General features: G+C 33.9%; 1 protein-coding gene across 2 annotated transcripts in view; it reads left to right on the top strand.

Annotated features, from left to right (window-relative positions):
* PAFAH1B1 (platelet activating factor acetylhydrolase 1b regulatory subunit 1) overlaps positions 1–10841 on the top strand; it is an 82471-nt gene that overhangs the window by 67192 nt on the left and 4438 nt on the right. For both annotated transcript variants that reach the window (XM_007125460.4, XM_055090426.1), the window contains exons 6-10: positions 3517–3685; positions 5546–5648; positions 6363–6591; positions 7983–8084; positions 10261–10417. In XM_007125460.4, coding sequence (XP_007125522.1) covers positions 3517–3685; positions 5546–5648; positions 6363–6591; positions 7983–8084; positions 10261–10417 — 760 coding nt within the window. The remainder of the gene's footprint in view (positions 1–3516; positions 3686–5545; positions 5649–6362; positions 6592–7982; positions 8085–10260; positions 10418–10841) is intronic.

Raw genomic sequence — 10841 nt, 5'->3', positions numbered from 1 at the left:
GCCATGGCCGCTGGGCCTGCGCGTCCGGAGCCTGTGCTCCGCGGCGGGAGAGGCCGCAGCGGTGAGAGGCCCGCGTACTGCAAAAAAAAAAAAGAAAAAAAAGAAAAGAAAAGAAACCTGTTTCTACCGGTGGTTTTCATTCTTCAATTACAGTAAAGCTAGGGGATTCCTAAATGATGATTGTGACAGAACTACCTTCTAAAAAACTCAAAGGAGCACAAAGAGACAGACTTTTCTGTAATTTTGTGACTATCTTGGGCAAAGTGCTTGATATATTTAAGTCTCAAATTTCTCATTTGTTGGAAGGGGGATTAAAAATATCTATAAGATTCTTTTGCTTAAAATGAAGTAATGTATACATAATGTATATAACAGTACAGTGTTTGGTGGATAGATGGTAAGTCCCCAATAAACTGTAGATAATGTTATAGTTATAACAAAATTAAAATTTTATTATATAATTTCTCTTGTGCATCTAATAAATATAACACGTTCCTTTTAGAGTCATTCATTTACATTATCAACATTTGAACTACAGTAATTTAAGAAAAATGATAGAGGATGGATATTTGAAATAGCTCATGACTTTTTAATTGCATCATTTAAATTTTTGAAACATTATTTCTGGTTGTCATTTAGAATTAGTTCTTAAATGTTAAGAAAAATGAACAGTAAACAAAACTGAAAAATACGTTCAACTAATAAAGCAGATCAAGGATTGCCAACTTTAATATATAGAGTTCAAACAAATATGGAAAACAGTAACATCTCAACAGAAAAATGGACTATAGGACATGAACAGACAATTCAGAGGAAGAAAAAGTGGCTAACCAACAACAGTAGAGCTTTGGCGTCACTACTAATAGAAGAAGAAATGCAGGTTAAAATATATATCAAATCTGCCAAGATATTTTACTTTTTAAATGAGAATTCCCAGAGGTGATAAGAATTTGATGAAGCAAGCATTCTCATTACATTTGATACAATCTTATCGGAGAACAATTTAGCAGAATATATGAAGGGCTAAAAAGCTTACACTTTCTGACTCAAAATTCTTCTTCACCATCACTGCCTGACCTAACTATTGCAGAATGAGGACAGATATTTTTCACTATTCAAAGGTTTTCACTATAATGTTTTCTATAATAAGGAAAAAGTTTTTCCTTTTGTTTAGAAAATATTAGGAATTACTTTTAAAAGAATGTTTGCTAATAAGTTTTTAATGGCATGGAGAAATCCTTATGATAGATGCAAAGGGAGAACAGGATAATGAAGTATACACGGTCACCATACTTTTTTAAAAGGGGCATAGAAAAAATGGAAAAACCATGCCATTGGTAGGATAATGGATATTTTTCATTGCCTTTATATCAGTACCTTATATTTTTTATCATGAGCATTTATTTTATAATCATACAAAAGGTAAATATCAAGTAAAGAAAAAATTCTCATTAATTCCTGACATTTATAAACACTAAAATGCTCTGTTTGCTTACCATTTATGAAGAAACAGTTCATATTCTGGGTATATTTATTTCAGAGGAAAATGCTTCAGTGTTCTTTAATGAATGCATGGAAAGAAAATTAACTTAAATGGAAGTGAACTTCAAGGTCACACCTTATTTATTTTCAGTATGTATTCATCTGAACTCTCGGTGTTGAAATGAAACAACTAGATATCAAAATGAGTAAAGATATTACAAAAAAAAGAAAACTATAGACCGATATAATACCATTTATGAACATAAATGCAAAATCATTAACAAATTATAAGCAAATTGAATCCAGCAGTTCATAAAAAGGACAGTTAATATGTCATAAGCAAATAGGGTTTATTCCAGAATGCAAGATTGGTTCCACATTTGAAAATCAATCAGTGTGATATACCATATCAACAAAAAAAAAAACAGTAGGTTCAGGAAAAGCATTTGACAAAATTCCAACATCCATTCATGATAAAAACTCTCAACAAGCTGGGAAGGGAGCTTCCTCAGCCTGATAAAAGGTAAAGGTATCTGGAAAACCTAGAGTGGACATAATATTTAATGGTGGAAAGCAGTGCTTCCCCTGAGTTCAGGAATCAGGGCCAGGATGACCAGTCTCAACCACTTAAATTCACCTTTGTATTAGAGTGCCTAGCCAGTGCAGTAAAGAAGAAGAAATAAAAGGCATATAGATTGGAAAGGAAAGAATGGAACTTGCCTTTATTTGCAGACAACATGATCTTCTATATAGAAAATCCCAAAGAATCTACAAAAACCTGCTGGAATTATGACAGTGTAACAGAATGACAGGATACAAGGTCAATATGTAAAAAGTAATTGTATTTCTATAAACTAGAATAATTGAAAATTGAAATTTAAAAATGCCACAGTAGCATCAAAAAACTCCAGAATACTTCAAGATACATCTAACAAAATATGAACAAAACTAAACATACAGTAATCACTTCCATGTAGAAATACTGGAACATTTAAATGGTAAAATTTTAATATGTTTATTTTGGGAAGGCTACGTAAGTTTACTGTAAAAGAAATGTTTTTAGAGAATAGTTTATTTTTCTTACATGCATTTTTTAACATAATTGTAATCGTGTGTAATTTTGTGTTCTTTTTTATATAACATTATTGTATACATGCCATAAATTCCTTATAGTGGCAAATTTTATATCTGCGTAGCCATTTCCCTAATATTAGATGTTTAGGTTGTTTCCATATTTTCAAAATACATTTTCTAAGTTTCTCTAAATTGGTTGAAATACACCCTACCACAGATACATGTGAACCTACTATGGAAAGAATGAAATCAGTCACTTGATTTTAGAGCATGTAATTAGTGTTGGTTAAAGACTTAACTTCAGGCTAGTATTTGGCCACCAGGATAGAAGTTTAGTATGTTCTTGAGATCTGTTTCTAATTGTAATTATTCTTGATAGCTTAATATTTTTATTTTTTTAGAAAAATTATCTTTAAGAATGTGACTGTGGCTCAGTGTTTTTATATCATTATGACATATGCTTCTGTAAATCTGCTATTTAAGGATAGTTACATCTTGTGAAGTCTTTCCTTGGCCTCTTAGATGTCTGAGCTTTGCTTGTCTAGTAAAACTCAATACTCCTTTATCATTCCCCTAATATTCTACATATAAATTCATGTCATAGGCCTCTGAAACCCTTTTTTTTTTTTTTTTTTGGTACTTACATTTACTTTTTAACATGTCTGTTGCCTGCTGTCAGACTGGGATGGAACTCTGTCCTGTAGCATTATATACCTAATCACTAGCATGGTTAGATATATGGTAGATGCTTAGTAAATGTGGTTTTAGAGGTCTATTTAATAATAGATTTTCTCTATAGAGAAAAGTCCAATTTATACTTGAAGGTGTGCTGTTTCTAAGAGAGTTACCCTTTGTTACTTGTTCAGTTTGTCAGTATAGTGCCAGACTGGCCTGCGGAGTGCAGATGTGAACTGAGAAAGGAGTGATGTGATGCTAACCAATTTTCTGTTCACTTGACAGGTGTGGGATTATGAGACTGGAGATTTTGAACGAACTCTTAAGGGGCATACAGACTCTGTACAGGATATTTCATTCGACCATAGTGGCAAGCTTCTGGCTTCATGTTCTGCGGATATGACCATTAAACTATGGGATTTTCAGGGCTTCGAATGCATCAGAACCATGCATGGTAAGGGGTGGAGGATAGCATTTTGATACTGGTTTCTAACATGGTATTCCAGAGAGAAGGATAATGTTTTCTAACAGTGTGCAAGTTCCCTACATTCAATTCTTTTTTTTTTTTTAACTCTTTACTAGGTTTTAATTTTACAGTGTAACAGTAGTCAAACACAGAAATCGTAATGGTTCTAGAACAGACTGTGTTCTTTTTTTTTTTTTTTTTTTTTTTTTTTTTTGTTATTCACATCACTCTGTTATTGGTCAAATCAGTCATGCAATCAACTGGGTCCCTACATTCAATTCTCTATAGTGGAGGAGCATATGATGTAGATAGTCCATGGATAATCATGGTAATTGAGAGTTGTTTTCTGTTATGAGGTTTTAAGTATCTCTTAGTGGTTATAAAATATTTGTTTTCACAAATATATTTGCATGAGAAAAACTGCTAGGACATCTATCTGTTCTTGAGAAGAAGAGAAAATGAATTCATTGGGGATGTTTTGTTGTTGTTTCTCATTTTTTGCAGTTGGGAAACTGAAGTCAGAGAGAGTAGATGTAGTGAAAGCTGGAACCCATATTCCTTTGCTTACTTTTTAATATTCCACATATACTATAGTCTCATTGTTAAGTTGTTTTCCCAGGCCTTGTCATGGAGACTGTTTTCTGAAGCAGTTTGGCTTTATGGAAAGAGCATGGGCTTTGGAATCAGATATCTGGGTTCCGATTCCTACTTGTTTACTTAACGGCATTAGGAAATTGTAAGCTCTAATCCATAAGATGAATAATACTTAAGTATTGAATTAAGAATTGAAGTCATAGGGTTGTGAGGATAAAATGAAATTGTATACTCAAATCATCTGGTTTAGTACCTGGTACATAGGAGGTGCTCACTAAATAAGGGGATCCTCGCAGACCGGGGCGCGAACCCGGTTCCCCTGCATCGGCAGGCGGACGCGCAACCACTGCGCCACCAGGGAAGCCCTAAATAAGGATTTTTGTTGTTTTTTTAAACATGATGAAATACGAATGTTTGGGTCTTATATAAGGAACACATACTGTGTTAATAAAAAAATTTTTTTTAATGATTATCCAGTGATGTTAGCACTTGAGTAAGCTGTGTGACTACACAGATGGTGTAATTTGAATGGTATGCTCCCCCACCCCACTCCCCAAAATTAAGTGCATTAGGGAAGCTTACAGATCAAGGGAGTTCTATTGAATCCTTTTGTAAAATCTGTATTTGTTTCTTTAAGTAGCCTGTATCTTATTGCTCTAACTTAAAGAGTTCTTTCCAGCCATTATATGCTCCTTAAAATAATGTGATACTTACGAGGATTCTCTGAGGCTTTTTTTGCAAAGGATAGCTAACTAGCATTGTGAATAATGCATTTTATTTTTTTTACCCCTATGAATATCAACAACAAAAATCATTTTTAACAACTGTTTTAAATATGGAACCAAATCCCCATTTTTCTTATCCATTCTGTTCATCTCTGTAAATCTTATTTCTATCTTATATCTTAGAATAACAACCATGGAAAATTTTGTGTTTTTTTAGTGTTCATAAACATTCAGTGTATTAATATATTCAAATGCTGATGATACTGATTCCCTGTGATTTTAAAACAGTTGTTGAAATGTAATTATAAATTGAGCTGGCTGCTTGTTTCATTGTGGATTATTTTATTAAGTTATTAATCCCTTAACTTTTTTGTGTAAATCCAGGTTTCTTATCAAATTAATATAAAACTCCATTGTATTTAAAGTTGCTGTGATATTTGAAATCCCATGATGAAATCTCATGGTGAACTGAGGTTTAATTGCTCTTGATGATATATCACTTAAAATGTTACTGTGTTTTGTGTTTTAGGCCATGACCACAATGTTTCTTCAGTAGCCATCATGCCCAATGGAGATCATATAGTATCCGCCTCAAGGGATAAAACTATAAAAATGTGGGAAGTGCAAACTGGGTAAGTAGATTTAGTTGAAAAGGCGTCAGCTTCAAGAGATAATATTCAACAAAAAACCCAAAATTATATTCTGATTATTCCAGTAAATTTGGCTGTAACCCAGAATGATCACCATGACAGTTACATTTTAAAACTTAAGTTTAAATCTCTAAATGTCTACCCAAAAGGAACAGAAATTATGAAAGAAACTGTATCCTTGAGAGCCATTTTCTGTGTAATGGCTTATTTTCTCTGTGGTCTTCTTTTAGGTTATCTCTCTGTGGGTTGAATTAAAATGTAAATAACATTTGTGCAGGTATGCCCCTATTAGGCTTAATTTGGTTGTGCTTAGAATTACATGATTGTTATAATAAAACCTTAACCTACTGGTTTTGTCCAGATTAGTAAGAGCATGCCTTTTCCCCAACATGGCTAGAAATATTTTTGTTAGGTTTACTGTGTGTGCTTAGTTAAAAGATTTTATTTCTCTCTATTTTTTACCTTGTAGATTTTGATTTGGTTAGCTCCTTAATGATACTTCCATCAGCTTATTTTAACTGATGTTTGACTTTCCAGCCTGTCCCCATCTTTTATTAACCAGGAATGTACATGTAATCTGTTGACTTGCATATGATGCCATTCTCTTCATTCCAGTGCATAGCTAGTTTTGTATCGCTTCTGGGAAGGGTCCCAATGCTTGCCATTCACGATGCAAACTATTACTTATTTTGATAGCTACTGTGTGAAGACATTCACAGGACACAGAGAATGGGTACGTATGGTGCGGCCAAATCAAGACGGCACTCTGATAGCCAGCTGTTCCAACGACCAGACTGTGCGCGTGTGGGTCGTAGCAACAAAGGAATGCAAGGCTGAGCTTCGAGAACATGAGCATGTGGTAGAATGCATTTCCTGGGCTCCAGAAAGCTCCTATTCTTGCATCTCTGAAGCAACAGGATCTGAGGTACTGTATGATTTATATGTTATTTCATGATTTTGTTGCTGTTACCTCAGAACTTTAAATAACCTTCCTGATTCTCTATTTCATGCCATTAATGCATTTAAAAATCTGCATCCCAGAATTCTGAATCTTGAAACTCTTTACTGTTCCAACTTGCAGATAGATGTGTTTATATTTTTTAACCATTGGTTACTGTTGCTGTCAGCTGACCCTTGATGTGTGCTGGGATGGGGGTTCTCCTGAAGAGTAAAAGTGGTCATTTAAATTAGTCAGAAATGTCATTGGTATAAGAGTATACCAATGCAAAAAATAAAACTTATGGGAGAGGTCAAAGTTATCTTTTAGAAGAATAGTGTTCCTTAATGAACATAATTATTTTATTTATAAATTTATGGTGAAATGCAGTTCAGCATTTAAATATTTGTTTTAAATGAAGAATATTTCATATGGAGGCCTCTGATACTCTTGATCATTAGAAACACTAGCTGAATCTGGAGTTTTATTATTTTTTTTATGATTCTTAATTTGTGCTCTTCATGATTTCATTCTTTCTAATACCTTAAAATTACAGAATAATTAATTCTGTGAATAAGTTGTATGAGCCAAAATTGACCACATTTCTTTTTTATAGAGACATTCCTATCATGGGTTTTTTTAAATTACATTTTAATAAATGAAGGAGGATTCCCCATCCCTCCACCCCCCAATTATCTTTCAAAATGAAGCTTCTATTGTAATCTCTTTGTAGTTGGCTGGCTGGCTGGTTGACTTTTCAGATTTTTTTTTTTTTTTACTGCCACCTGGTGGTGGTTATCTACCATATGTCAAATTCGTTGTGGCTGGACTTTATATAAAGGATAAATTAAATAGTTTTCAAATTTTTCGTGATTACAGAAGTCTTGAGCAGTAAATTTACCATCCACTGGTGTTGTAGAAACTGAATCTTAATCTAAGTGGAAATTTTCTATTTTTATATTATCTAGGTCCTTCCTGTGTAACCTAGGTATATCAAAAGACTTCTGTATTTCAGTAGAGAAAAACAAGATGAATAAGTCCTGGATATCTGATGTACAGCATGGTGACTATAGTTAACAGTACTGTATTGTATACTTGAAATTTGCTAAGAGGGTAGATCTTCAGTGTTCTCATCACACACACAAAAACGTAGTTATGTGAGGTGATGGTTACGTTAATTAGCTTGATTGTAGTAACCATTCTACAGTGTATACATGTCTCAGAACATTAAGTTGTATACCTTGAATAGATACAATTTTTAGTTGTCAGAAAATGGTTTTTACGAAATTAGAAATATAGATCTTTGCTAGGTAGTTGTCATTTAAAGTCCTCACCTAACTTCTTGCCTGGGAAACTTAATTTTTATATGTTTTCTATAGACTAAAAAAAGTGGCAAGCCTGGACCATTCTTACTGTCTGGATCCAGAGACAAGACTATCAAGATGTGGGACGTCAGTACTGGCATGTGCCTTATGACCCTTGTAAGTTTGCATAATCTTACTGCTGCTTTTGCATTTTTACTGTGTGCATATCTTTTGGGGTCAGATGCCTTGTGATATCTTATTAAATAATCTGAATTATTTGAGGTTTTAAAATAACTTCTTTATAAATAGACTTTTTGTTGTCGTTAAGTCCATGGTTGCAGTGATATGGAGGTCATTCCTGTAGAATATTATGTTATACAAAGGGTCTGTAAAGCCAGTCAGTGCTAGGAGGGAGAGTCTAGCCACTGTACCTCTAATAATTATATGACATCTCCTGCGGAGAGGAAACAGTAATATTACAGACTCATTCATTTTTTGAAGCTGTTTGCTTTTCGATTTCATTATACTTAATTTTAATATGAATCCTTTTAATTATTACCTATATGTTTGCATGTTGGAGTTCATTTGGTTTATTTTATCATTCTGAAATTAATGGTGTTAGCTTTATGACTTGGAAATGCTTATTTCATTTAGGAGCCTGTTTCATCTAGATTTTAGTATGAGGATATATAAATGATAGTAGGGGATCTGTGGACATTAATCCAGTAGCTGTTTTTCTAATTTGGTATCCATGTTGGTTTAGAGATTCTTAAAGTGCTAATCATACCTTGAAGTGATTGTCTCTCTGTAGCATATGATAGACACATATGGAAGTATCATCAAGAACTGATTAGAAAATTAAACTCTCCTCTTAGTATTCTGAGCTGAGTTCAGGTATACTATATTGCTGTTAGAAAACATGATCTACATTTAAAAATCAGAAAGCACGTGCTCTCTTCTGTAACAACACAGGTCATCATTAATTTCCCTGGAGGTTTCTGGCTCCTGTTTTTCAACTGAAGGAGGATTCTTTTTTCTGCTTTATTTTGGTGTGGCCACAAGAAATGTGATTTGAGTTTTGTTGAAGCTCCTACAACTCTAGTGATTGGTGGCTTTTACAGATAACAAAGTATTCTTTTAAATAAGGGCAAAGGCAAAAAAGTAAACCAAGGCAAAAGATATGTCACCTTGGTTGTCTCTTTTCTTTTTTTAGCTCTTTGGGAGGGAGGTTCTTTTACAAAAGCAATATAGCTATTTACATTTTAGAAAATTTGAGAAATAGAAAAGTTAAAAGAAGAAAATAAACATCACCCTCAGATCACTTTACCCTACCTAATACCTACCAAGTGTATTTTCGTAGACTAGAGCTGTCCAGTAGAGCTTTGTGATGATATTCTGTGTCTGCACTATCCAGCATGGTAGCGACTAGCCACGGGCAGCTGTTGAGCTCTTGAAATGTGGCTAGTGAGACTGAAGAACTGAATTGTTGATTGTATTTAATTTTAGTTTATATTTAAATAGCCACACGTGACTAATGGCTATCCTGTTGGACTGTGCAGTTCTAAACCTTTTTCTTAAATTACTATGTAGATGAATATGGTGGGGGGGTTTCTATGTAAAAATGGTATACCGTACGTACTGCTTTGCAGCAGACTTAATTTAGAAGGTATGTGGCACTTGCTCATATCATTAGATACACTTATTACATACAGTGCTTTGCTGAATGTCTTTGTTAACCAAGTCATCTAGGCACATTCTTAATTATTTCTTAGGATAGATTGCAAGAAATGAAACTGCTGGACAGGGGATATAGATAGACGAATGGATGAATAAAGATATGCAGTAAATACCTACATATCATCTTCACCTAGTTGCCAGTTGTCAACATTTTCTTTTCTCTATGTGTGTATATGTAGATTTTGCTGAACAGTTTGAAAGTTACTTGTAGACATCATGACACTTGACCCCAGATATTTTAACATGTATCTCCTAAAAACAAGGGGTATTCTATATAACCATAATAAAATTATCACACTGAAGAAATTTAACATTAATACACTACGTATTTAAATTTTCTCCATTTACCCCAGTAGTGTCCTTTATAACTTTATTTTAGCCTCTGTCCAGGAGCCAATCAAGTATTATATGTTGCATTTACTGGTCATATATCGTTAGTTTCCACTTTCCTTTAATCTAGAATTTCTTAGACTTTTTCCCCCTTTTGTCTCTTTTGGCATTGACGTTTTTAGTGTGTGTAGTTCCAATCCACTTTGAGTAATGACTTACTGTTTTTGTAGACGCTATTTAAACTATTTATCCCTTTATTAAGTCAAATACCTTTTTGTTTTTTAAGGTGGGTCATGATAACTGGGTACGTGGAGTTCTGTTCCATTCTGGGGGGAAGTTTATCTTGAGTTGCGCTGATGACAAGACCCTGCGTGTGTGGGATTACAAGAACAAGCGATGCATGAAGACCCTCAATGCGCATGAACACTTTGTTACCTCCTTGGGTACGTGCAAGTTACGAGGTTTCTGAGCAGTTAGGTTTTGGGGTGCCAGACCTAACAGTTTTATGTAACCATGTGGATGTTTCCAGGTAAGAAATGAACGTGTTCTCTCAGGGCAGAATAGAGAAGACAGGTTAAAAACTTTATGGATTCCTGGCATTTGTTTTAAATTCTCCTTTCTTAACTCTCTCTTTCCATCATCAGCCTTATAATAAAAAAAAAATTATTTTCTCCATTGCACAACATTGGTTTGGAAACTAGAATTATGAAGAGGATGCTTACTGAGCACTATGATGGGTAATTTTTCTTCCCTACTAGTTTGTAAGTTTCTCAAAGGAAATCTTACTCAACCTTTTTACTCTGGCAGATATATACTATTGTAAACTCAGGGAACTGTATTTACGCTTAATAAACATCCTCAGTATCA

The sequence above is a fragment of the Physeter macrocephalus genome, chromosome 14, assembly GCF_002837175.3.
Source record: "Physeter macrocephalus isolate SW-GA chromosome 14, ASM283717v5, whole genome shotgun sequence".
NCBI lineage: Eukaryota > Metazoa > Chordata > Mammalia > Artiodactyla > Physeteridae > Physeter > Physeter macrocephalus.
The sequence above is the reverse complement of the archived record's forward strand: the minus strand, read 5'-3'. Positions and strand labels throughout refer to the sequence as shown.